This window comes from Vidua macroura, chromosome 5, assembly GCF_024509145.1.
Source record: "Vidua macroura isolate BioBank_ID:100142 chromosome 5, ASM2450914v1, whole genome shotgun sequence".
Classification (NCBI taxonomy): domain Eukaryota; kingdom Metazoa; phylum Chordata; class Aves; order Passeriformes; family Viduidae; genus Vidua; species Vidua macroura.
Genome location: NC_071575.1, coordinates 6723141 through 6751113, shown reverse-complemented (window position 1 = coordinate 6751113; position 27973 = coordinate 6723141). Strand labels below are relative to the sequence as shown.

General features: G+C 39.8%; 1 protein-coding gene across 2 annotated transcripts in view; it reads right to left on the bottom strand.

Moving 5' to 3' along the window:
• LRP6 (LDL receptor related protein 6) overlaps nucleotides 1-27973 on the bottom strand; it is a 116344-nt gene that overhangs the window by 41295 nt on the left and 47076 nt on the right. For both annotated transcript variants that reach the window (XM_053977922.1, XM_053977923.1), the window contains 5 exons: nucleotides 24072-24269; nucleotides 14972-15168; nucleotides 14137-14268; nucleotides 5223-5619; nucleotides 4560-4731 (listed from right to left, as the gene is read on the bottom strand). In XM_053977922.1, the coding sequence (XP_053833897.1) occupies nucleotides 4560-4731; nucleotides 5223-5619; nucleotides 14137-14268; nucleotides 14972-15168; nucleotides 24072-24269 (1096 nt within the window). The remainder of the gene's footprint in view (nucleotides 1-4559; nucleotides 4732-5222; nucleotides 5620-14136; nucleotides 14269-14971; nucleotides 15169-24071; nucleotides 24270-27973) is intronic.

The window sequence follows — 27973 nt, the reverse complement described above, 5'->3', positions numbered from 1 at the left end:
CTCCGGCTCTGAGAATGGAGAATAGGAGAGGATAAATAAAGAAAAATGAAGCAGAGATAGAGAAACTACGAGAAATCAGCCATATCATCATGACTTCCCCTTAACACACACAGCCACACATGCATGCAGCCGTTTATAATTGCTTTATCAATACCAGCTTTGCTGACCATTTAAATATCCAACCTATGCCTTAAAACAGGTAGTGTACGTGCCAAGAACACAAATATTCACTAGAGCAGGAAAACACAAGACCAATTCAACAGAGCAGATCATACATTTTTAACCTCATAGCACGGCAGGAAAATGCTTTAAACCTGTAGCAAGTCAATGAGAAATCTTCCCCACTGGTAAGCACAATAGCAGCCATCCATTTCAATAGAAGTTTATCAGCAGTGAAACCTGACCGAGATAAATGACGAAGCTGTTGAGCCACAGCCTGCTTCTGCCTGCTGCAGGCTGCCAGATAAAATGGGAACAAAAGCTCCCTGCTGTACCCCCTACCAGTCTCCATTAACCCCTGCTGATGCTTTATTATCGTCTGGGGGTTCCAGAACAGCATAGCATGAATCAGTGGGTAAAAAATAAATAATAAAAGCTCCTACGTAGCACAAACAAACCAGAAACATGGCTTGCAAGAATGACATTCAGTTTGGTACCCCTGCAATTAAATAATGGTTCTGAGGAATCCCACATGCAAAGGAGAGAAAAATGAGAAAAGCACAAAGTATGTAAAATCATGTATGCAAAAACTACTTAAAGGCAATAAAGGCAAGTACACAAATGCATTCTCCTGCTTTTCAACTATACACAAACACATGAAGCAAAGCAGGGACCAGGTATTTTATTCTTTTATTGCCTTCATGTCCAATTCCAAATTTCATCTTTGGAACCTGTCACAAATACCTTTCTTTGTTGCACCTACACCAGCGTCCTTTCTTCAAATATAAGTTTAAAACATTTACTGAAGGCCAAAGCATCTTCTATTACACAGATATAAAAAAAATGGATGGTGAGGGCATGGAAAGTGCAGCAAATCTCAAGATTCCTGGTTGCCATTGGAGAGTAAGCAGTGTGAGCAAACGTGAAATGTTAGTAGTATTTTAACTATCATAGATTAAGATAGGAATTTACATTTAGCAGAGGCCACCTGATTAGTTAACACCAGAGACTCTACCAGTCGAGCTGGCCCTGCCCAATCAAAATCTCCATGTACTGTAGAAGGGGATAAAGTGCCTATGAGGAATGTGTTAGGGAAGAGAGTTTGGATCAGTTCTGCCTCAAGCAAAAGCAAACCCATCCATGGGATTGTTTTTGCTCAAGACTGGGGTGTACTCGGTGGGTGATGTAGCGGGATGGGGAAACAATACGGGTACCTCAGGGGATGCATGAGAACAGTGTGTGATGTTGAGCTGTATAATATTGGTTGCTGAATGGCACTGCCATTGCATGCCATAACTCCATGGACAATGAGGAGGGACTGCTCCAGACACACCAGTCATGAGCTCCTGATGTAATTTGCAGCCAGCCAACATCACAACAGTCCTCCTGCCCTGGAAGACACTTGGGACAGAGAGAAGCCACAGCCATGGACTAAATTAACTCAACAAACATCTTGAGGGGATGGCCATTGACTACAGAAATGAGAGCTGTACTTCGTGTGTGTGTTTGTCTGTGTGTATATATACATGTATATAGTTGGAAGGAGTAGGACCTGGGCATATAAAAGGACATGGTATAAAATAAGGGGTAGGACATGTCCTGGTTCTGGCCAGGACAGGATTAATTTTTGCAGTAGTCAGGAGGGAGCATGGCCAGGACCTGGAGGTTATTCTGTACCCCTTCAAGTCATTGCTGGGGGTGGGGGAAAGGGACTCTTTTCCAGGGAGAAGGGGTTCCTTCAAATTGAGGAAACATGGCAGGAGGAGAGGGAGTCATCCAGTTTTTTCTATTGTCAGGGGTATTCTGAATGAATAATATCTTTCTCTCATTACTATTGTGCTGTTACTGTTAGTTTTCTTATCTCATCGCTGTTTTCAGTAAATTATTCTTATCTCAACCACTGATCTTTGCTTTTTGCGCCTCCAATTCTCCTCTCCATCCTGTTGGAGAAGCGAGAGGTGTGTGATTTGGAGAGTCTTGGTGGGAGCACTAAATTGGGGAGCACCATTTCTTAATCATGACAGGTGTAGATAAAAAAAATCCCCTTTAGACTGAACCTTTCTCTTGGATGGACACCTCCACTTCATCCTATAGAGCCCTTCCATGCTTTACTAACTGCAGAAGCCACACTGAACATGTGTGCTGATCACTACCAGGGTCACTGATTTTCAACCCCTTTCTGCCCCTCTGAAGTGCAGTTAGCAGGCAGCAACATTGCATCTAAGGGAGAACATGACAGAATGGCCTCAACACAGGAGAAGAGAGGCTGTATGGGTTCCATCCAAAGCTTTACCCATCCCAGTATCCTTTCTCAGAGAATAATCAACACTTACACAACTGCATAAGAAAGGAAACACATACAGAAACTTTTCAAGAAGACTCCTTCCTTCTACAGCAATTTACAGTTCAGTGATTTGTAGTTCAGAGGCAATTTTATTTGCCACTAAATTGCAGGGGAATTCCCTTCCACAAACCTACTCAGTCTTCCTAGTAACATGTACAACCATTTCCACAACGTACAACATCTACTTTTGTTTGTTCTGCACCCACCATCTAAAATTAGTTACAAGGACCAACATCTTCTGTCAAAAAAGGCGACTGTGTGGGAAGTGTTGATCACCTTACACAAAATTTTACAGATCTGTGTTGCATATGCCTAAATGAACACCTTCAGGAATCAAAAAATACAAACGCACATCCTCAAACAAAACTAAAATCCAAAAGCACCAAAGAAAAACTGTGGGAGAACTTCTCTGTTGCTTTAAAGGTTTTAGCCCGACTGTTTCAAGATTTACTGCAAGTTGGTAAGAGTTAACAAATGTTAACTTTTTATAAAAAGCTGCAGCAGTAATATAACTCTAACACTTGGAGACTCATAGGAAAAAAATAACTAGTAATTCTGAAATCTTAGAGTGATAAATCTTTTCTGATGCCCCGCATAGATGGTACATGACAACCTGGAACAAACTCATTTTGCTGGCTTACACTGATTTAAGAACAATGAAATGGAAACTGTCCCAAAAAACCTTTGTGCCAAATCAGATATCTTCTGTCCTACCACAGACACTGTAATGTTGACATAAACATTCTATGATGTGTTCTAGCCAGTTTGACAGAATTGCAGCAGTGAGTTCATGCCTGATCTAGATGAAAATTTCTGCCACAAACTGATCCAGCACTGAATATAATCATTATTAATGAATACAGAATTTCAGTGTTCTGGCAAACATGAGGGTGAAGAATGCCTAACTTTCCTTTTGCAAAACACATCCAAGGCTGAGACAGTATCAGGGCTGAAGTGCTCAATAAATAAATCTCTACACATCACTAAGACTATTTTCTCCTCTTTTCTCAGAGCTGGTGTAATATTAGGTGAATTACAGACTATAAATCTTGTTTTCAGGACAAAGAAAACTCTGCTCCCTGAGGCTCTCTCAAGGACTGCTTCAAAGCAACTCACCTTGCAGGACTGGAGTTACTTTGGCTCTAAAGGAGAACTAACAGTTATGTGACCTTTCAGCACATGACTATGACTTCACCTTGACTTATTTGTAGTTATAAATGAGTAAAAACAACTTTGTAAGTCTAGAAAAGATACAATTGTGCCTGATATGATAAGTGCTAAAAGTTATTTGCAACAGTTAGGAATCAACAAGGAAAGCTGTAATTCCTCAAAGGAAGGCAAATCTACCAGGATATAGCACAGGCAGACCTGTGTACCAGGTAGCAGTCAAGGCTTCCATTTCCAACAAAAGCTTTTGACAGCAAACTGATCAAATGCTAAACAATACCATTTTCTCAAAGACTGACAGATAATAAATGTCAAATTTGTTTTGTAACTTACACAACAAAATAAATGCAAGACTTTCAATGTGGGAGAGAAGCAAAAGTGTCTCTTTTTAAATTAAAAGTTTCAACTGGACATGTCAGAAAAAAAGGGAAATCTATACTTTTGCTGAAACTCTAATTAAACAAGGGAGATGCAAAGTATAAATAATTATATGTGAAATAAGATTTATTTCTTTAAAATATGTTTTACTAGGGTCTAAATTGAGTAGTGCAAAGAGTGAAAGGTTTTTTTTTAACTACATACATTAATCCTAGTAAAAAGCTTTTTCCCCTGATGACTTAAGAATTGACTTATTTAACAAGTCCTTATCACACATTCTTACAAAGACAGCTCTACTACATGGATATAATTTCTATTTTACACAAAAAAAAATGAGGGAAGAATAGCAAGTAACTTGCCCAAAGGCTGAGAAGAACAGAGTTATTTCTTAAAGCACAACTCAACCACCATCCTATCACCCTTTCTGGCTGTATCAAAATACAAACACCTAGAAAAGCGAAACTACATTCTATAACTTCATGGAATAAAAAATTCAGGTACAGTTACAAACCTCTATTTTGTCTGTTTTGGCATCTCCCCAGTATATTTTGCTTTCTGCATAATCCAGTGCCAACCCATTTGGCCAGCCAAGTGAGGTGTTCACCAGCACAATTCTGTCTGAGCCATCCAATGCTGCCCTCTCAATCTTTGGGATTTCTCCCCAATCAGTCCAGTACATGTACCTACAAAGGAAACAAAATCTTATTAATACAAACCTCCAATATTCTTATAGCTTCTTCTGGACTACTCTTCCCCAAAACCATACAGCACACAGAAAGTTACATCCCTAAACCAAAAATACTTCCTTACCTAGGTAACAATGCCCAAACTATTCAGAAAGAATTGGCATGTAAACACACAAAATTCCTGAAATAGTCTGCTCAGCAAGGCAATATAACCAGTGCTATTAGCGAGAATAAACAAGCTGATTCAAGCAGTCCACAAAAATATTTTTAAAAATAATAAAATAGAGACACATAAGGTGACTACCCAGGTGGTCAAAGTAGAGCAGCAGTGCTTGTGCCTCAGAGCCTTAACTTTCAGAGAATCCCAGTATTTCCATTTGGAAAGCTCAGAAGTTTATCACTGCATCCCATTATCTGCACAGAAGCAGACAGAGGTATCTTCTTTGCATGACCAATATTTTTAAAAATGCTCACAAACAGCTCCTCACCCAACCATGGGATCCAGCACAATAGCTCTGGGTTCTTCCAGGTCTTCTGATATCAAGATTTTCCTCATGGTCCCATTAAGCCTGGTGACTTCGATGCGGTCCGTACCGGTGTCCGTCCAGTACAGGTTGCGGGCCACCCAGTCCACAGCGATGCCATCGGGGTGCGCGATCTGAGCGGTGACCACGAACTGGCTGCCTGAGCCGTCAAGGAAGGAGCGTCGGATGGCCCTCACTTCATCATCCGTCCAGTAGATGTATCCTTCCAGAGGATCAAAGTCGATGGCGATGGCGTGGCGGATGTCCTCCAGCGGCAGCACGATGTCCGTGAAATCGGGGGTGTCCAAGGAAATGCGCCTCAGGTCCGTCCGACGGGCCAGGAGCAGCAGTGCAGTGGCACCTGCAGGAACAGGACAAACACAAACATCTTGGAAACACTGTGCAAGAGGTCTGGAAACAGAGAACCTGAGTCTGTTCTTTCCCAGCAACATGGTCTAGCTACCTTGATTTCACAGGACCTAACCAAACTGCTGGGTACTAGCAGAGAATTCCACTCCAAGGCTTCAAATGTGAAGTTGCTCACAATGTTCTTCTTCAGAACAAGTCAGATATGTTTATAGAGAAAATTCAGCGGTCCTTTCCTTTCCCAGGATGTATCATGTTGCACATATTCTCTCTCCATATCGTTCCATCCAAATTTACTGAAATAGATATGCAGCAACTATGCTGCTATTTTATGCAAATCAACAGATGGCCTGTGTTATATGTGTATGTGATAATTTGTGCAGAGAAAACTGTCATATATTTTATAGATATGTATTAGTAAGAAATACCCTTATAAAAAGATTTTAAACACACAAGTCAGTGTCGGGGATTGCATCACAGTGTGGAAACCACCTGGACAAGAGGAGGGAGAACCTCATTTACAAACGAATGAATGTGGCCAGCCGGAGATGGATCGTTCCTTAAGGTGATTCGAGGAACTAAAATATCTCAGGATTGAGATAGCTGAGCCATCGGGGAGATACATCTCAATACTGAATTCCTCGATCATGGATGTCCATCACTCTCATATGTTTTGTTCAGCTGGTCACAGAGAAAGAACTCTACATGAATATATGCAGTCCTGAAAGGAAGAAAAGGGACTCTGCCTCGGGCAGGAAAAGTCGTATAAAAATCGCTCGGGCAGGACAGTTGGTGTGAAACACGGGGGACCCTCTGCTGTAGCGGTCGGACCTGTGTCTCACCCAGTGCTGATACCTGGGCTCAGCACTGATCCTTTCTGATTGGATTGTGGCTTTTCATTGCTGTTCTCTAAATTTATATTTGGATCATTTAATAAATTTTCTTTAATTAATAAATTGGAGCATTCATTCAGAACAGCCTGCAACCTCTTAGATGAGAAATTAGTTATTTACTGAATGTTTGCTGCTGTTGGTGAGAGGACAACCATGACAAACAAGCTGTATGTTTCAACAATGCCTGATGAATGGAAAAAATGTAACATAAAACACCACGAGTTTCTCTTTTGAGAAACACTTATTGGAGAAGTCAGATTTGGGAGCAGACCATTGTGCAATCACCATGCAGAGCAGGAGGGCTGTCACCTTCTCCCACATTTGTTAAGGACAAGCTTATTGAAGACATGAAGATAAATAACAGTGTTTTGAGCCAAAGCACACAAAAGCCTTGCTGGCTTTTGGGTCAAAAGTCAGAATCACAATAAATAACTAAGATCAGCTTGCACTGCAGAAGATGTTTTCACATAGGCAACACAGCATGTTTAATGGTACTATCAATGACGGTTGCACTTATTGTCTAATCTAATTAATTTTCATTTAATTTTCTATTCTATGTCCCCAGTTTTCAAGGTAATGAAAGATAAAAACCACCACACCCCATTCCAATTAAAGTGGCTTATCAGTTTGGAGTCTTAGGGAGATAAGAGCAGCTCAGGCCTGAGGGAAGCCTGAGCTAAGGTGAAAAATGCATGTATAATTGCAGGGAAAGTGTGGTGCAATGGCTCTCCTCAAAGAGTGAGAGGACAGGCTTTGGCAGGGACTGATGGAGGATGAGGGGGAGGGTGGAGAAGGAAAACAAATGCATGAACATGCAGTGAAAATGAGCAATCACCAAGCCACATTTTGTCCATGTCTTGATTTTGATGTGTAAGAGGTATAAATAAGAGCTAAAAGACTGAAAAAGCCAAAACTGAAGTAAGTTGGTGATGAAAGAAGAACGTTGCTGTCTGATGCCAAATTTGTTTTTAAAAAAAAAAGACAGTAATTGATGCTGGTGCTAGCTGAAACTCACTGCATGCTAAACCTTGGAAAGATGCCAAAGCAGCCACTGCTTCATTTACAGGAAGTTTTAGGTGTTAAAAACCTCTAAGACACTTTCACAGTGCTGCAGGAAATAGCACCTTTCAACAACTGAAGCTGAGGATATTATTACAAGTGTTTCTGACTGGTAGTCCAGAATGGACTAAGATCAGCTTTGGGATCCTCTGCCCTAAAACACCTTGTGTTCAGAAATACATGTAAACACTACTCCAGAGTTCTTCTAGTGAGTAACTATTATGCATTAATTAATCAGGATTGAGGAACCTGTAATTACATGCCTATGTATCCTTCAAAATACCGTAAAGCATGAGACACAGCCAATGGAAAAAAGGCCTGTTAGAGTGGGGTTTTTTTATTATTATTACAGAAGCAATTAATCTTGACACTGCAGTCTCTATGTACATCTGTATTTGCTGCTACTATGTTTAACAAAAAATTCAGCATCAAGATTCAAGCAGATGGGCATTATGTTAACAGAAAGTCTTAGTACATAACTAATTCCTACAATTTAGGTTCAAGGAAGAAAGAAACCCCTACTACATTTTCTTAGCAACTTCAGTCATTTATCCAACCTGACTTTTAAACATAATAATGACAAACATATTAAAAACCCCAAACAATGATATCTTTTTTTGCGTTATCAAGTAAACCTAAGGTTGAGCAAATGCCCTAACCTCAGAGTTCAAAATATATATACTGTCTACCATATACAGAAAAAGTGTAAGGCATAATTTAAAAATAATTTGTGTGTTCTGGCTGAAATTGACAGTCATTTCAAAGAACCAATTCCAGGTTTCCAGAAAGACTCAGTTCAGCATAACCATACCCTTGCTCGAACTCACCCTTAAAATTGACCAACTGACCTTCCCATTTTTCCCAAAGACGACCCATTTCAACAGCTTCAGTATCCTGCTTTCAGCCTGCAACACTGTTGTTTAGTCAAACAACCCACTGTGTTTAAGCTTTAATTCAGCACTGGGAAATGACTGGCTTTCAGCTAACCCGTGCTGGACTCTGGAACCCCAAGCTAAGAATTTCATGGTCCTTATTTGGCAGCTTTGCCAGCATTCCAATCCCTCCATCAAACACCCGCCCTGAGCCCTCCAACCAGGCAATAAAAAGTTTAAAGCTTACTTCAGAGCTATTACCCAAACATTTGCAAACCAACACCTCAGCTGCTTAGTTAGCTCAGCAGTCATTCCGTTCAGGAAAAAGAAACGGAGCAGCAGAGAAGCACCACACTTCCAGGCAGGTTGAGGGAAAGATCGCTCTGAATCCCTCCAGGCTTGTCCTGACAATAGCAAGAGCTGGGCATATTTATAGACTGATCCCATTACTGCCTTGATAACAGCCAGGGAAAAGAACCCCAGGTGGTCTCAAAAGTGTGGCAAACACCAGCTGTGCAAAGTTTACCTGGCTAGGCACTGATCACCACTCAGAAGATGCTCAAGGTACTCAAAGGAGTCAGGACATGACAAAACCAATCAATTTTGTTCACTTCTACTCCAAAGACCAGTTATGAAGTAAAAGCTAAGATGACAGCAGGATCTCCAGACCTCTTGCCTTGCCTAAGAAAAATCAAACCTCTAATGACAAGCATGAGGGAGAGAATATTATGAATACAGAATCGTATTTCAAAAAAAGAAAGAAAAAGACAATGCAGGCTGCACGCAAGCATAACTTTATTTTTGGCTTTAAAAAAAAATTATCAGCACTTATTAGGGGAACTGGAACAAGTCACAAACATATAAAACTCCTACAACCTCAGCTGGCTTAGATGCTATCAAAGGGCACATGGAGGCTGCAGCCAGAACTCTGATCTCACACACATATGCAGACCTGAGTTTCTAAACCATTCAACTTGTGGACTAAGCTCAAGATTCTTTTTAGCAGTGCCTCAAGTCACAGGATATTCAAGATAGTTAGCAATTTTTTGAAAGCCAAGTCCCTTACTTGTCTAAATATGGACATAATAAGCCCTTGCTTATTATGCTATAGCCACTCTTAGTTTTGAGAGCTTCAGCCTACTTTTATTAAGCACTTTGAAAGCTGGGATTACAAGCTCACGGACGGTGCATTACATTAGTACTGGAACTAATACTTGCCTCAAAAATTCACTATTAAAATTCTAAATAATTTAAATCTGTGTGTTAGCTGAAGTTAAGGGAAGGGGGAGAAAGGGGGAATCAGAGCAAGCATAAAGATACACGCAACGGCACAGCTTTAAGTCCAATGCCCTTCTAACCTTTATAATTAATTACATATTCTCAGTGATATACAGGCCTCACTCATTTGTAAGTTATTGAACTTTAAAGCCATCAGTGGTTGCTGAGCTACACAGACACATGCTCAGGAATGCATACAAAACAAGTGTTAAACCTAAGACATGTATAATGCATTCCCTGTATCTGAGAAAACATGATTAATACATCCCAAATATAATTACTTCACATTTGACCAAAACATTTAATTATTAAATGTTTTTCCCCAGTTTTGAAGTCACTATTGTGAAAGAGTCCCTGATACAACAACACAAACAAGTTTTTCATGTAAGCTCAACCTTAAAACTACAAAGGCAAAAGAACATATATCTGCAATTAATTATATATTTCTTCTTTCCTTTAAAAGAAATTAAAGAATGAAGGTGTGAAACTAACATCCCGATCTATGCTATCAAATCGGGATCCTGGCTATTCCTGACAAAGCAAATTAGGCAGTGGACAGCCTTAAATTGCAAAAGGAAGTGCAAAATTCTGCTTCCTGCCTCCAGGCCTACTAGAAAAATAGGATGTGAGTATCCATGGGCAAAGACTGTTTTCCTGGAAGAGAACAGAATGGCCAAAACAAGGCTGAAATCAAAGTGTGAAGCACTGCTTTTTCTTTGTGAGGCAACTCAGACCTCCTTGCTCAGCTGCAGTCACCGCTGGTTTTCGCAGTTTAAACCACAACTGTGGTTTAAAAAGTGGTTTAAACCACTTTTTTCACTATTGGCAGAAGCAATTGCGGGACACAAGTCAAACTCCTTACAGGCAAAGACAGAAGCCGAGCACATGGACAGAGAGATCTTCAAGCACTGGTAAGAATCTAACTCCAATGACAAACTCATTTATATAGGAAAATTCAGGTTTGTCTTACAACTGTCAAAAGATCATTTGAATGTAGCACTGCCAAACTCAGAACAGCAGCACACACAATACTGCAAAAGAAATTCCAGTATGTTGTGCAGAAGAACAATAAATTACCAAGAATAAAACACAAGGTGGTAAAAGCTGTCTGGCAGAAGACCAGAGTCCTGCCTGGATAGAGGATTATCTGGCCATGAAATAACTTTGCTTCTCTTTTGCTTGAGGAACAGGGATTTACAAACTTTCACCTAGGCAATGGGGGAGCTAAAACCTCGCTACAAGCCCACATCTCAGTATACTCCACTGTTTTGATTTGTATTACCAGGTATTAGAAAAATAGTTAGTTTTATTCTAAGGTATCACCCCTTCCTGAATCACTGTGGAGAAATCTTTCAAAATTGGAATGTGTGTGTGCTATTGTATTCATAGATCTTACCAGAACTATTAAAACTTCTCAAAGGTAAGATTTTAAAAACCCTACAAAAATGGAGAAACTAGCACTGGGAGAAAGGCAAGGGAGGAAAAGATTTTCTATAAACCAAGATTATTCAAAAATGCTAGGTTGTCATGGAAACTGCTCAGGGAGGGTCAGCCAGCCTCACCTTTGGCTGCCAGCATCATCTGTCAATGCCAAAGCACTGCAAACACCACAAACACACACTCAAATTCACCCATCAAAATCTTTCCAGCACAGTCCAGTGCAGAATGAAACAAATCTCTTCAAAAAGGCTCATTTCCATGAAACAATTCTGTTTAGGAACCAATCTGATTTTAGTATACTGCTAGAAGACAAAACCATCTTAAAGAGGAGAAAATCAGCCTAATTTTTCACCTTTCTTCACTTATCAGTCACCAGTCTCTCCTATGGTCATGTACACATTCTAATTGCAAATGGAGATTTAATCAGCACTGCAGCATTACAGATGTATACTGAAACTATCTGACGTAAAAATGTTCAGTTCTCAGGGTTCCACTCTACTTTCACAGCAAATACAGAGAACAGGCAAGTACAAGGGGAAAAAAACAGCCCAAGAAACAAGAATCAATCCCTCACCTCTGCACACTTGAAAATGAAAAAACAAATTTACTTCCCAGGGGTCCTGGAGGAGCCTAAGAAAGGAAGTCCCCACAGAGACAAGTCCAGATTCACATCTTGAACTCTGGTCTATGGCTACTCTGGCTCTGTTCAAGTGCCACACTCTCCTCCCTCCCCCAAATCAATAATTGAAACCTTTGCACCTACAGGAAGAAGTTCCAGGGGATCTCTGCCTTGAAGAGCTCTGGAAAGTTCTAGGTCACTCACAAAAGCTCTAAGTCTGCTTAGGGATCTGCACCTCCCTTCAGAGAGAGAGGAGTGAAAAAAAAAAAAAAAATCACTATTTTGGGGCATGCTCAGTTCTAAATGCTGAACTTCTTTTATGAGTATGTAAGAAATTAGCCCTGCACAGGATCAAAGCTGCACAAAACCAATGGACCTGATGAATAATTTGAGTAGGTTGTTTCATCTGGGTTATGTGCTGTCTCCTTTCTAAGACCAAGTTAAATAAACAGTCTCAATTTTCTCCCCTCTTCCCACCCTTTTTTTCCTGAAAAGATAGAGGCAGAATGTTCCCAAAAGATAAAGCAGCAGAATGGTGGTTTAAAATGCAACATGATATTGACAAGCATAAAAGAAATGTTCCTGTATAAAGTTTTTTTGCATACAACTGGACAAAATACTGTAGCAACTTGGTTAACAATATTTCTAGTACAGTGGGGGCTTATATTCTGTAAATCAAATACACATTATGGCTGACTGGGAACATAAAATTTGGCTTCTCATGTTCAGAAGTGGGAGAAAAGAGCAACAGTTACAAATTCTGAGACATAAGAAATAGCTAAAAAAGTGAACTGATGATTCTGAATATCTCTGCATGAAAACTCCTTTTAATAAGCTTCTGGGGTGGATTTTTAATACTGTTCTTCTACTTACCCTTGGTAATTTACTTTGATACACTGGAATTTATCTGTGCATAGCAAGTATTTTTGAAAAAGCACATGGATTTGTGTCACATTCTGACTACATACAACCAACCCAGAGCAGTATTATTAAAGCTTCTCCTTACACCAAGGGAAATAGAAGAAAAACATCTTGTTTGTGTATTGGGAAATTCTTATAAACAATCCTGCCAGGCTAAATTGGGAGCTGTTTTTCACATAAAAGCAGCAATTTATTTCAACAAGGTTCACAGAGACACACAAAAATAATCAGCAGAGAGCATGAAATAGCATGAAATTAAAGAAAACTCTGAGCATAGCTGACAAACCTGAAATAATTTTTAAAATATGAAACTCCAATTAAAAAAATATTTCTGTATCCATTTTATTTGGCTTATTTACGCTAAGCTCTGCTGTATCATTTCTTCCTCTATTTACTTCTGTCCTAGGGAGATGATCTGCATGAAAGATGGTTATTTATGATCTAGCTAATTATCTCCCAGTGTTAATTTTGAGCCTGTGTACTACAGCAACCACAACACATCACAAGACCTACACTTACAAAATATAACAATTTAAAATCATGTAGCCCACAATAAGAAACTAAAAGCAGTTTTGGGTCAGCGCTTACAGCTCTAAATCTTGATCATGTCTTGAGTTTTAGAGCTTTCAGCACCTCTAAAGACATGTCATTATTTTCAGAGAGAGATGTCAGGTGTAAGTGTGTATAATAAATGGATATCAGACTTAAAAAAAAAATTAAAAAGGAGTTGTTGTACAATCTAATTAGCCAAATACTTAATGATCAATGTCAGAAATATTTTGGAGACAACAGTGGATGTAGGTATCTTTTTCTCTAAGAAAAAGCAACAACAGAGCCTCCCAAAATTTGCAGGGAGTTAGTGACATGTGGGTATTCTCAGCTCAGTCAGAGAGAGAGAGAAAGGTTTTCTAACCAGGCAAGAGCCTGGGAAACAGTTGGGAAAGAATGTAAATAATTCTCTAATCTATCTTGTTATTCACATTGTTTATAGATATGTCCTGCTACTGTGTGTCATTCACTGCACACCAATGGTGTGGGATGTTTTTACTCTAAGACCAGTGGAATTAGTCTTCTCGATGTGCTCTATATGTAGAGCGGTACATTTGAAATAAAGGAAAGAGTTCATTTTCTTAACCTTCTGATCTGGAGTTCTCTGTTCCCGTCCTGCTCAACAGCGTCAGTGACAGAGATAGAACTGCAACTTAAAATTTGTAACTGGAGGTAACCTGCCCTTTGGTCATGAGAATTCTTCCTTTTTAAAACACAGAGGGCATTTTCCAATCACTTATCTGTACTGCAAAAGCATACATCATTTCAGAATTCGCCGCCCCTAACATGCATTATTCATATAGTGCAGCTGGAAGAACCCCTTTCCCTTCAAAAGCTACTTTGTGCTTAATCTAAAGGATTTTTTTAAAAACAAAGCCTACCATCTTTGCAGGTCTTTCCATTCTCAAGAAGTTTCACACCAGTGGGACATGCACACTGATAAGAGGGCTTGGTAGGAGACATCAAACACAAATGGGAGCAGCCACCATTATTAGTTCCACATGGGTTTGTAGCTGTTAAACATAAATCACACAGATTAATGCTTCTGATAACAATGACCTCATATCATGTGTTAAGACACAAATGGCATTTGAGTGGTAGAATCAGTGGTAGCAACACAGATTAAAGGAGGAAATTATAAATACAGAACAAGTAAAAATTACTTCCAAGTGTTGACTAGTGGGGTACTTATGGTATCAAAATGCATGGATGTTTAATGTTTCCCTTCTTGGGAAAGTAGCACTTAGCTCTAAAAAAGAAATTTGTTTCAGCTCTGCTCTTCTCATTTTTACAAACTCTTTAGCATACTGGTGCTGAATGTATATATAAAAACAAAATGGTTAAGACAGTGGTTACTACACAGGGCTAGTCGTGCTTAACATCATCTGCCAAATTAACAGTACTTTTCACTCAGGAACTACCACGTAGAAAAATAAAAATACTGTGTTGCCTGAAGCTATGGTACAGGAAACAGAAAAATACAACAAGAGCATAAATGTGTCAGGCAGAAAAAAAGCAAGAGATGGGGGGTTTTCTTGCACTTAAAAATCCCTGTAAAAAATGTAGAGAATATCTGGTTTCCCTTTGGGTCTTTTGCACTGGAAAAATTGCATCATGACATGGGTGAAGCCAGCCAGCACCATACAGAAAGTCTAATTAAGACTTTTGCAAATCAGTTCCAGATTGCAATTAAAAAAGGACAGCAAGACAGCTTACCATTTGGCTGCCTCTTCTGGCTGAAGGCATGGATATCCATGGGAGAGAAGATGTTGGAATGTATTTCACGCAGGTCATCCCCGGAGTACTTGCTGCAGGCCAAGATCGAATGTGTGTTCCAGTCAGTCCAGTACAACGTGTCCCCAAACAGTGTCAAAGCAAAGGGATGTGGAAGGGAGCCTTTAACCACTGCTTGCCTAACAGAGCACAGGGAGAAAATGAATGCTCAAACACAGTTCATGTGACAGTTTTGCCAGAACACAGCTTCTGTGAAAAGAAGTTTGGGTACTGTTGATGAGAACTTTGTACTTATTTATTTCTGGGAAACAAATATACTGCCCCTGCTTTGGGGAATGATATGAAGGAACCACACAGGAATGCTATTTTCAGTCTGCCTACTGATGCTGAGAAGCCCAAGAGATGCTAACTGAAATCCTTACAGAGATCTGTTGGTACTTTTTATCTCTTGAACAGTCCATGCCTGTAGGGCTCTCTGCCACCACATGAACAGCAGATGATTTTGTGCAAGTCTGACTGCTACCTGCTGATATACCATGTCCACCAATTCCAGCCTCAGCAGATTTCACACTGAGACAAACTGGTCAATTAGCTATCCATCCATCTCCATCCATCCATCCATCCATCCATTCATCCATCCATCCATCCATCCATCCATCTCTTCCAGTTCCTCTTTTGAACCATCAAAACAATACTGTAAAGTAGTTTTTCACTCTAAAGAAATCCTTAAAGTTACTTCCATTATTATGGTAATTATTAAGCTATTGTTTTTACTATAAGCAGTGCCATTAAACAGCGTTCTAGTGATTTTCTGCCATGGTAATGATATAATTTCTGAGCAAACTGGGTCACTGCCTCTCTCCAGGTTCACAAACAAAATTAAAGTGTATACTCATATATTTTATGTATATATACAAAGACATGCTCATTAGCCATCACAAAAATGCAGCACAAACATTACTGAAGACAGTTTTTCCAGGTTCTTGTGATGTACAAACTAATTATCTGTACCTAAGAGCCTCAGAACTGGAATTAAGTAGCTCAAGTCTTATTTTTGTTTTATTCAGAATCACAGAAAAGTTTAAGATGGAGAGGACTACAGAGGTCATCTGCACCAACACAAAGCAGGGCCACCACACAAGTACCACTTACAGGAGTGCTTCTTCCCATCTCCTTTCTTCTTAACTGCCTAAGTGGAAGTGTGTTCCCACCTAGGCAAGGTCCTTCTGAACAGTGGGGATCACCATCCCTTTCCTGAACTGGAAGCATAAGGGACTGACACACAGCCCTGCTACTCCTTCTGAATAAAGCCCACTATGAACATCAGCCTCCCATTTTTCTTCTTGCAGGGAAGATGGTAATCATCCATACATTTACTGAGAAAACACCCCCGCACCACAGGCATGACTTCTGGAAATAAGTCTAACTGAAGTGGTTTAACAGACAACAAAAATACATTTTAACAGCAAATATTTGGAAAATAAGAGTAACAGAAGAGTATATTAAAGCAAGAAGCATGAAGGTGTCTTCTGAGTACAAAGAAACTATAGTCATTACCATCCTTTCACCTTAGCTTCTGAAAAAAGATGCATTATAAGCTTTTTTTTTTTCTATAGTTCCCTTGCTTATCACTCTAGTGTTCCAATTCTACACAAAATGAAATCTTCTATTTCTTGGTATTTTGCACTCAAAAGTAGGACATAGTATCTTTCTTATCTCTGTCTGGAGTCAGGTATATATATTTGCTTCTAATTAAATGCACCAACTAAGCATCTTACAAAAGACCACTGTAATATAATTTAAACCTGAAACCTGCCAGCCAAACAGTGAGGCCAGAATGACACAACACATTCTGGTACCATAGCAAGTATAAAGGCATTCTAAATCTGCAAATGTTTTAAGCAACCCTACCCCCAAACCCTAAATACCTTCAGATTTGAATTTTAGTTTAGATCAGGCTTGGAGACTAAGTCTTTATGTATGACATATTGTATAACATTTGACAAATGACACATACGATATTTTGTCATATGAAACAGACACAATCAAAGACCAAAACTCTCATTATAACCAAACCTGCACCAAAGACAGCATTCCCATAACAAGAGAAGCCACATTTTTATGAAGCATTCTGACTAACTTTAGATGTTCTAGCCTGTATGTCTCTAAACCATTAACACTCCAGCTTCACAGTAGCAAAACTCCTTTCAGGTGACCCCTGAGGCTGCCTGTGTTCAGTCTCCAGGGCAGGGTGGAAGCATTTTTGACATTTATGTTTCACTCCATTTCTCTAGTGTCCCTATGGGGCAGCCCATACCTATTACCATCTCCCAGGCTATCAGAAAGGGGGGGAAAATCTGCTTTTAGTGCTCTTCATATTAAAGAAAGCATGTAAGAGGTTTGCATGAAGCAAATTAAAATATTTTAAACAAAACCTTATTGGCCATCTACAGAATGCTTCATGCTTTGAAAATTAACAAAATTGCAGGAATTTCACATCTTCAGCTTGTGACAACTGGAAATACTAGCAAGTGGCCAAAACACTCAGAGCATGAATCAGTTGAAGCAGGATCAAAGACTAAGATGCACCCATAAAATATCACATGAAGGATGCCACAAGGAGGGCAGGGAGCTCTGGTTCCCTCAGCTCACAGGATCTCCTCTCCTGCCAACCTAACAAAAGCATTTGCAATGCAAACTCGAAAAGTAATGCATTTTTACCATGAATGCTTGTCCAAATATTCCTATCAGAAGACAAGCCTGCTTTTAATTAGCTGAGAAAGTAAGCAAGAAACATGATTTGTGGGATATAATGCTCTCTTTTCAGACTGAAGTGTTCTTGTCTTTTGCCGCTTCTTTAAGCCACAATTGCCACGTGTTTCCAGAAAGAATATATAACAAACAGGTCTAGCCATGACATTTCAAATCCAACCTGCAATGAAAGTCTGAAAAAGTCACTCAGAAATCAAATTACAGTTAAGAAATGAAGTCATTCTGTGGGTCATTTTTCAGGTAAACAGATGTTTTGAAGTTCCACTTCTCCAGCACTTTTGTTTTCAGAAGTACCTTGGGGAAGAACCAAGAAATTTAACCTAGCTCTATGTCCAAATAATCTAATTAATTCTGTTTATGCAGGATTCTCTAGCAGTTTTAATTAGGGCATTATTTGGCTTCTGCACTGGACTGTGATGGTGAGGTATTGAAACAGGCTTCTCACCACTGACTGGTTCTTCTTCATTGCTTGAATGTGTTAAGCAATTTTATCACACAGAAATATACAGAAAGGTATAAACAGAACCTGAGATTTTATACCTTGTACATAATGTCATGTACTGTACAAATTATAGGCAAATAAGGAAAAAATCCTCTTCTAAATGCAGGGATACAGTATTTTTAGTGTTTCAACACATCTGCAACTAATCATCTGGCAGACAGACATGAGCTGATGCTTGAAAAGAGGAGCTAGGAAAATCAATGCTCAAGTGCAAACTTAAGACATTCACCTCTTGCAAGAGCTTCCCAGCTTTCTGACAGTTGCTGAAAGTATGTTTTCTTACAGTGGCCTCAAAAACCATCTCATTAGCACAAAGACTTCCTGGGGGACCTTGTAAGTGCACTTCCCTTCAGCCAGTAACGTGTTAACTTATTAATTAGAACTGCTGCTGCAGGGTACAGGAAGGGGAAATTAATTCAAGAACTGCTTTAGCAGGCCAACCTATCTTGGGGACTCTACTCACAGGAGAGCTGTCTGCATTTCAGTTTTGTTTAATTAGTCCCACAAAAAGCAACTGTTCCCTCTGATAAGAGCAGGGCAAGAGCTGAAAAAAAAAAAAAAACCACAAAAACCACAAAACCGCATCTTCTATGTATCAATTTATTTCTGTGATTATTGCATTCTGACATGAAAAACTGTTCATTCCTTCCTCTCACTGGCAAATCAATGGCATTAGTCATCAAGTTCTTTGCTCTTGTCTTTATTCTAATGAGCCCAACACTGGAGCAGCTAGGGCTAGTAAATCCCAGGGCTAGCAGGTAATGAACCATAATCATCCCTGTAAAATTTGCTAGAGAGGTTTTCTCAGGAATTTATGACTCTACTACATATTTAACTGAGTACTACTGCCAGAGCTGTCATGCTATACACTGCTTTAGTGGCTCACTGTGACTCCAGTCCTACTGGAAAAGGTGACAAAAACTCCACCAAATCACAATAATTAAGGCTTATAATTTGTTTCTCTCTCTACATAATCCTGCCACCAGCCTATTGTACTCTTCCACTTTCCACTTTCCAGACCCCTGCAAACAAGTAAAGGATTCACGGCCATCATGCACCTGGGATGGGGCAGCCCTGGATGCACGGACAGACTGGGAATGAGAGGCTGGAAAGCAGTGCCAGGGAAAGGGACCTGGGGGTCCTGGTCAATGTCCCAGTTGGACATGAGGCTGCAGTGTCCTGCAGCCAGGAGGGACATCCCTGTCCTGGGGGCATCAGGCACAGCTGGGCCAGAGAGGGATTGTCCTGCTCTGCTCTGGGGCAGCCTCACCTCAAATATTGTGTGAAGTTTTGGATGCCACAATGTAAGAAAGACATAAAGCCATTAGAGAGTGTGCAAAGGAGGGCATGAGGATGGTGAAGGGCCTTGAGGGGAAGCCGTGTGAGGAGCAGCTGAGGGCACTTGGTCTGTTCAGCTGGAGGAGACTGAGGGCAGAGAGCGCAGTCACAGCTTCTCCTGAGGGGAGCAGGAGGGGCAGGCACTGAGCTCTGCTCTCTGGGACCAGGGACAGGACCCAGGGAACGGCTGGAGCTGGGTCAGGGAAGGGTTAGGTTGGATATCAGAAAAGGTTCTTCCCCCAGAGGTGCCGGGCACTGCCCAGGCTCCCCAGGGAATGGTCACGGCCCCAAGGCTGCCGGAGCTCCAGGAGCGTTGGGACAACGCTCTCAGGGATGCACGGGGTGGGATTGTTGGGGTGTCTGTGCAGGGCCAGGGGTTGGACTCAATGATCCTTGTGGGTCCCTTCCAACTCAGGATATTCCATGATTCAGATCAATGTACTTCTCTGAGATATAAATCTTTGGTTTGGATTTCTTAGAGATTTAGAGATACATCACGAATTTCTAGAGAGAACCTCTTCCAAATTTTCAATCTCTGAGGTCTGAATTTCAATACTTTAATGCTGTCAGTGACACCAATTAAAATATTTTCCTATTTACACTGCATTTTTTCATTTTCCAAAACCACAAAATCAGTTTTCTCTGAACTGTTTGAAATTTTTTTTTTGAGAGAAGGATGTTAGTTCCTACCAAGTATTTCTCCCAAAGCAATTAAAACTTATGCATGAAGCTTTTACAATTGCTTATCTGCTACAGACTCTTTCCCACCTCCTGCCATGCAACGGTAAAAAACTTGACAGATTAAATCCTTACTCATCTGCTTTCTTTTCTAGGTTACCAAAACTATCCAGATTTAGAAGACACAATTTTTATGAAGATATATGTCTTTCAGTAACCCATTTGCCTTTTTCATTTCAATAGGGCCAACTTCCAGAAGCATATATTTTCCCAGATATGCTGGCATTAGATAAGGCATCAGAAAAGCTAGTAACACTTTGGAAGGATAAAGGAATCTGTTCTGATCAAGAGAAACTTAGAAACAAAAAACCTCAAACTAACCAAGTATAAACATAAATCAGCAATTTAGAAAAGTAGTCTAAATATCAACAAAAAACAAATCACCAGAACTGGCAGTTTCTAAACAAACCAAAGAGTCTGGTTTAAGTTAGATTAGGTACTTGATAACGATCTTATTCTCCCCCACACTTAATTCTTAAGGAAAAAAAACCTAACTGATAACTTCTTGAGAAGTGGTGGTGGATAACTGTAGGTGGGGTATGGTAGTCTGTTATTTTACAGTTGGTTCTTCTGTAGTATGTTTTGATATTCCTTGTTATAAGTTATAATCATTCGTTCTATGTACCCCATTTGGCTTCCCTAATGGTTCAGCCCTGAGTTGTTCACTACAGTTTTCCCTGCCAAAATGGATGTCAATTCACTTGTCAGTCTCCCTGTACATCTCCCTTGTTCCCTTGTCTTACCCCTGTCAAAGATAACACACTCCTTTGGTTCTGGAGTGTTCCCTGCCTTTCACCCCTTCCTCGGAGCAGAATTGGGTTGTAGGGTTTGCTCCCTCCCCGTGTTGGCTTCTTTTGGGGAGCCTTACCCTGCACCCCTCCCCTGAGGCCCTCCTGCTGGTCAAAGGTTGTGTCCTCCCCGTGTTCCCCCCACCCTTTAAAAGTAGCCCCTTCAGGCTCAGATTTGTCACTTGCTCTGCCCCACTTGGAGATTAAATCCTTGGAGACTCAGACAAGTGTCCTTCCCTTATTCCCGCGCCTCGGTTTCCCCGTGCCCTGTGCCCCTGCTGCGCTGGCCACGCCGCAGCGATCACGGCCACCCGCGACAGTCCCGCAGAGACTTGGGGCGGCCGCTCCGTGTCTGTCCTGCGGCCACCAGCGGGACAGCGAGCGGCCAACCTCCGTCCCGCGGCCGCCGAGAGCCAGGCACAGTGGGGTGATTTGTTGGTTGCTTTTTTTTAAGGGGTTGGAGATGGCTAGGAAAAAAGGCTAAATGCTTTGTGGGTTTTGGGTGGTTCGGTGGGGTGATTTTTTCCACTGAAAAGGAATATCTAAAAGACTTTTGCTTCAGCTGCAGAATTAGAAGTTGTGTTTTCTTTTCTAGTATTAGTGAATCAGCTACTGGAAAAGATGAACAAAATAATTAAAAGATAAAATAAGAATTACAGCTTTAAAATAAAATACCACATTGAAAAAGCTGAATTTGTTGGATAGCCAAAAGACAGTATCTACACAAAAAAAAACCGAAAAACAACTCTTTGGACAGCCCCAGAAGATCTTTTTTCTTAATACAGGCAGAGGCTAAGTGGTCACAGCAGAAAAAAAAAACACCCCATAAAATCCCACTGTAGAACAGTCTAACTTCTGCAGTTCTTTTTTTTTTTTTTACCCCTTATGATGTAATTGCAAAGAATAAAAAATGAAACCAAAATGCCTAGATACAGATGTTGACTGCTTTTTGAATCTTCAGAACTTTCCCACATGCCTAGGGAAAAACAGGTGCTGTTAGAATTGGTTTGTGCCTCTGAGTGCTTAAGGGAAGTCCAATGTTCTTTCCTTTCTAGGAATGACTTCCCTTTCTGCCCCTCAAATAGTAATATATTAGCATACTGCCACGACATATTCCTGATACTGAAATGTATTAATTTGAAAAAGAAACTTAACCTAAAGCATTTGACTCCGTTGTTTTTTATGGCTGTGTAAGAATTAGTAGATCTAAAAATCTAAATTATTTGTCTATATAGGTCTTTATTACAGACTTAAATAATTCCAGAGAATTTACTGTGGAATGAGGTAACTGCTGGGACTCAGGTGATTTCAATTCTATGCCATGAGCAGCTGTTGGACACAGCTGTGTACACACAGACAAGGCTGGTCAGCCCCTTGCACCAAGAAAATTCAGCACTTCCTAAGCCTCATCCTACAGGTTAACCAACAGCAGACCAGGGAATAAACACCATGAAAATAAAAACAGAACACTAAACACAAGTATATTTACATCACTGTGCAACAGATCAGCAGCAAGAGAGAAACTGCAAAGAAGTCAGTAGCAAAACAAGATTGAAAAAGCAGAACTGCCAGCAGAAAACACTGAAGTAGCTCTGGAACAAGAAAGGCTGGAGACACCAGATAAAATTAAAAATAGTCAAATTTCTAATGTACATGCTGATTTCTATCCTTTGCTCTCCATTACTTGAAAACTTATGTGACAGTCTTCTTTTTGGAAAGAATCTCTATGAAATATTTCTCTCTTTTTGGTACTAAGTTTTGTTTCTTGTGACACAAACAGCAAATGAAGGACTACTTCAAAATAGATATCCATGATGTTTTGAATTAACCAAGCTAGTCATAATACTTATATCCAAAGACACAAATTTAAAACTGCATTCAACTCCAGGTACTTTCCATGAACCAACACCATTACAAACGTACTGCATGAACTTGTGATCACTTAAAAGGCAGAACTTAGGAGAAAACCAGCACTACAAAGACATTGTGGATTTCAAAATAAATATCACAAGAAGACAGTGGGCATGTTTCATGCATGTTGCCTGTGGTCCTACTTACCAGTCCACACAAAAGAATGATCTTATCAATAGAATTAATTTCTTTATGTCAAATTAACATTTGTGGTGAAAGGTGGGCAAGTCCCTAAGATGTCAGAACAAAGAGCATAAGAAAGGATATTTCATGCCTATCTAAATTAGCTGAAACATCACAAAAATTTGCAAAGAACAACTCCACAAAAAAATAATCTCTCCATATGACACCTTGGGCACAAGCTGTGATTTATTTGTGTGTGCAAGCAGTACTTGTCAAACTCATCTAACAAAGAGAGTCATGGCCCAAATTAGAGATAAACATATATACACAAAGTACCAGTTACACCCTTAATTAAGAAGTAGCCGTGATTGGACCAAAAATAATCACTTCATTGCTTTAAATCTGTCCAAGGAAAACAGATTTTTAGTTAGTCATAGAGAGCTATGTCATTTTAACTTAGTTGTCCTTTAAGGACTGTTTTTCACTAATTTCCCAGCCCCTAAGTTTAATAATACTGAAATATTAATATAGGATGATACATTTTGTCATATTATCTTCTGCATTTCTGAATACCACAGCAAGACTGCACAGGAGGCCTACTGAAAAGAGACAATCTTGCTATATAGTCTTACACTATTAAGAGCAGGATTTGAGGATTTTTTTAATGGAACTGATTCTGAGGAAAGTCTTTGGGAGAGTTACAGATTACCCTGAAGAGAAGGATACATTCCACTTCACAGTGCTGGAAAGGTGAGGATGGTGAAGGAGAAAAGTTTCTGACAGCACTGGGTTGCTTAAAATTTTGCGAGTGCTAATGTGACAATTCGCTGCAACAGAGATTACGATATTGCTTAGGCAGCATCTTCTAAGAAAATCCCCACATCACACCCATAAACAAAAAACTTTTTACCTATGACTTCCATCCAGATTTGATTTGTGGATGAAATTCAGTTTAGCATCTGCCCAATAGAGCTTCTGTTCCTCATAATCCAGCGTCAGTCCGTTTGGCCAATATATGTCTGTGTTAACGATAATGGAGCGGCTTGAACCATCCATCCCAGCTCGTTCTATCTTTGGCGCTTCTCCCCAGTCTGTCCAGTACATGAACCTACAATTATTTGAAAAAAGACAAAAAAAGAAAGAAATCATGTATAAATCTGCAACTTTCAGTAAAGACAAAGGCACTCTCCGTTCTGCAGAGACAATGTCTGTGGAGCTCTGGTCTACAGGTAAGGGGCACATACCCTGTGAAACAAAGCAAAGTTACCTTCCAAAAGCTGAAGAAAAACAACTTCAGACAAACCCACAGTGCTAAATCAGGTTATATTTCCGTATGTTTCTTTCTTTCCTTGGGTCAGCTGAGAAAGTTGGAGATATCCAACAGATCTCGACAACCATCTCAAAATTCATCATTAAACAGCAAAGGCAGATACTACAAATTGTCATAAAAGTACAACAGCTTCTCTAATGTGTCAGAATTTAGGTGGGCACAGAAGAAGGTGTGCAGACTTATAGCAGACATAGTTGCATGTGGTGCAGTGAAATGGTTTTGATGGAAGATCAATTAATGTCCTTTTATTTCCAGAGAAATTCAAGACAAGCAAGAAAGTCAACACATTTAGAAGCACAGCTTGCATCCAGTAACTGAGAAAAATACTCAGTGAAATCTTTTAAGTCTGGACAAGCAAGTTTTAAAACATGTAACATGCATCAATTTTTAAACATTATTTAACAAGTAGTGGGGAGAGGGAAGCTACTCAGTTGCATTTAAGATTGAGGCAAAGCAAGGGAAACCACTTTATTTTGGCTGGAGACTAGCAGGGGGTAAGAATATTTGGGCTTTTTCTGCAGGTGGTAGAAAATGGATTTACTTCTGTGGGTTGTTGACTGAAGTAACTAAACTGAAGTAACATAGAATATAAACAGATCAGCCAAAGTGTGTCCATGGTGCTTGCTCTGTTTTGTTGCTGCAGCTGGAACGGACTACTGTCCTAAATTGCTTCTCATAACCTCATGACTTCTGCCTGCCAGCATTACCTGCTTGTATCTGTGCTCCATAGCCTAGGTCAGTCAAAACAATCCAGATTAGGAAAAACCTGAAGCCTTTAATCAAACTCAGATCATCACACAACCACAACAGGTCAGTATATGGTAGCCACATGTGAAGAGGCCACCCATCCTCTAAAGAAAAACAAATGCACAACACGTTTAAGAAACACTTGCAGATGAAGTTATTCTTGGCAAAGATTTATTCTTATTCTTATTATTTTAAAGAGTCAGGAAATTCCATGTCATATCTTCCCCCTTAATTAATTCATGTCTACAGCATGTTTGTTTTAATGTGCAGCAAAATCTGTGGACAGAAATGCAGCTGATTAACACAAATATTGTCCTATTTGATCCCAAGTGAGTCATTCTTCATGGAGCAACACGTTTATCTTAACACAGAGCACAAAAATATCTGAAGAGAACACGTGAGATTTCTGAAGGCATAAACAAGTGCCTCAAATAAACTGGTTTTTCATCAGGAAGAAGGACAAACCCCAAATAATTTTCAGATAGGTAGCACAGTAGCAAGGCACCCGGTCAAGCTATGCAGTAAGAAATCACACACAAAAAAGAAATGTTAAAAAAAAGTCAGGCAGCATTTCACCAGTGAGCACGTGAGAAAGAAATGAGAAAAAGAGAGATTTACTTTTAACTTCTTTAAGACAGCCCTGCTTTGCCCTAGCTGTCAAGTCTTAGACTTACAAATCAAGGTTAATAGGTTCCAAGGCTCTGACCAGCCTGCTGGACTGATGTTTTTGGGCTGAAACAGCTCATTAATTGCTGTGCAGCCTCATATTCTTCCCTGTCTCGTTCTCACCTCTCATGCACGCTGCAATTACTCAAGCAAAAACAGGTAAAGGTAGTTTGGTAAGAAAGTAAAGGCTTTCCAGACATCACAAAAACAGCCCTATTTCATTTGTCAAGAGGAACACACACACACACAGAACTGGCTTTAAGATTCAGTAGTATTTCCAATCAGCTCCAGTGACCTCTGTGAACTTTCTTCAACAGTTTGGGTTTTTTCACTATCACGTTTGTTTTCCTCCACCTTGCTTGAAAGCCTGTGGGTTTTAAGGTCTCCATTAAAACTCTCTGGAACCAGCCATGCTCCAGCTGATGACAGCCATGCAGACAAGCTAAGGGCAATTCTCCCTCTTCCCCAACCTCTTCAAACACATTTAGTTATGTAAATGAAAAAAAAATTTAAAAAAATTTTTAAATTTTAAAAAGTCACCACCCAAGCCCATGGGATAGAGCAAAGTATTAAGAGAAAAGTAGAGTTTTGTGCTAAATCATCTAATTATACCTTGCAATACAATTAAAATCCAGGAATCTAGATTTTCATTTTACCAGCAGAGTCTGTAAATCTAAATAAAATCTAAAATAAGAAGAAAAACAACAACAACAAAGTGTATTTCTTTTTATATGTGCTTGTAACTTTCAGTATTACAGAGTCATGCCTCCCTCCAAAGAGTTGAGGAACATCAAGTATTTGATACACACTTAGAGAAGATAGGAAGGTTCTTAGACTTAAATAAAAAAGTCGTATGATGGTGGCTGAAAATGTTGGTTTATCTTAAAGTTTATCCCATCATTAAAAATTAGGAACAAATAGAGAAAGAGTTTTGATAGTTCTTCCCTACAAACTGTTTTCTATGCCTCTTTAAATCTAGCATTTTTTAGTTTTTGCATTCTGGTGCATAAGGTGAATCCAGGCAATAAAACTTCCTTCTGAAAGGCCTCAGAAATCACTTTGCACTGTGTAGTTGTAACTTCACAATTTTGATTTGCCTCAAATAAAAGGTTTTGCCATAGGAAAACAAAAACCCAGCAAAACAAAAAGGATGAAACAGCACGTCACAGTTCATTCTGCATGATGAACAAATCTAATAAGTAACAGAGCTTTTTTCCAAAAAGCCCATAAAGTCTAGGCACTCTGATGGCAGAATATCCCCCATCCAGAGATGGAAGCTCACAGACTACCAATGCCAAGACTACATGCTATAATTTAGCAGTGATTTCCAACAGTAAGCAGAGAAGGAGAGAAATTTATTGCCAGCACCCATCAGCTTTGCAACTTTGTGATCCACAAACATTCACTTTCCTGAATGTTACTCAGCTGCTTAATTAGGGCAGCTAATTATTTGGTGAGGTCCTTCACAGTGAAGGCCCCAGCTCTACAATTATGCTTTGTTCAGGCCCTAAGAACTTCTGAGCTCTACAGGGAGCTGCCAAACTTCAGAGCTTGCAGCAGCCCCTGTGGAGCTCATCAGCTCTGCAGTGGACCCTGTGAAACACAGCCTGCTCCAGCACTAACAGGACTGGCACTCCTGTAACCAATAAATACAAGGCACTGGAGTAGTTCAGAAAAACTAAGCACAATAAGTATGTTTGGTTACTGAAAATAGCTCTTGACTTGAGAAGAAATGTTCAGGAGTTTACAAAAAGACAATTGAATCAAGTGACCCTCCAGGTAGCTGAACGGAGACTCCTTCTGAGGCAAGTTCACAAAGGGAGTAAAACTGCAATCCAGAAGCACACAGCAGTATTGAAAGACACAGAAGATGGATGTTCAAATAAGGGGACTAAAAGTATGACAGGAAGGTTTTAATGACAAGTTTCTCAACCAACTGCAAAAATCAGAAAATATTTTCGGTCCTCCAGGAAAAGCAAAAAAAATGTACATATAAATTAAATATGGAAATAATTCTTCATAAAAGAGAGGAAGAAATATCCTTTGGGGATACAATAAAGATAAACATG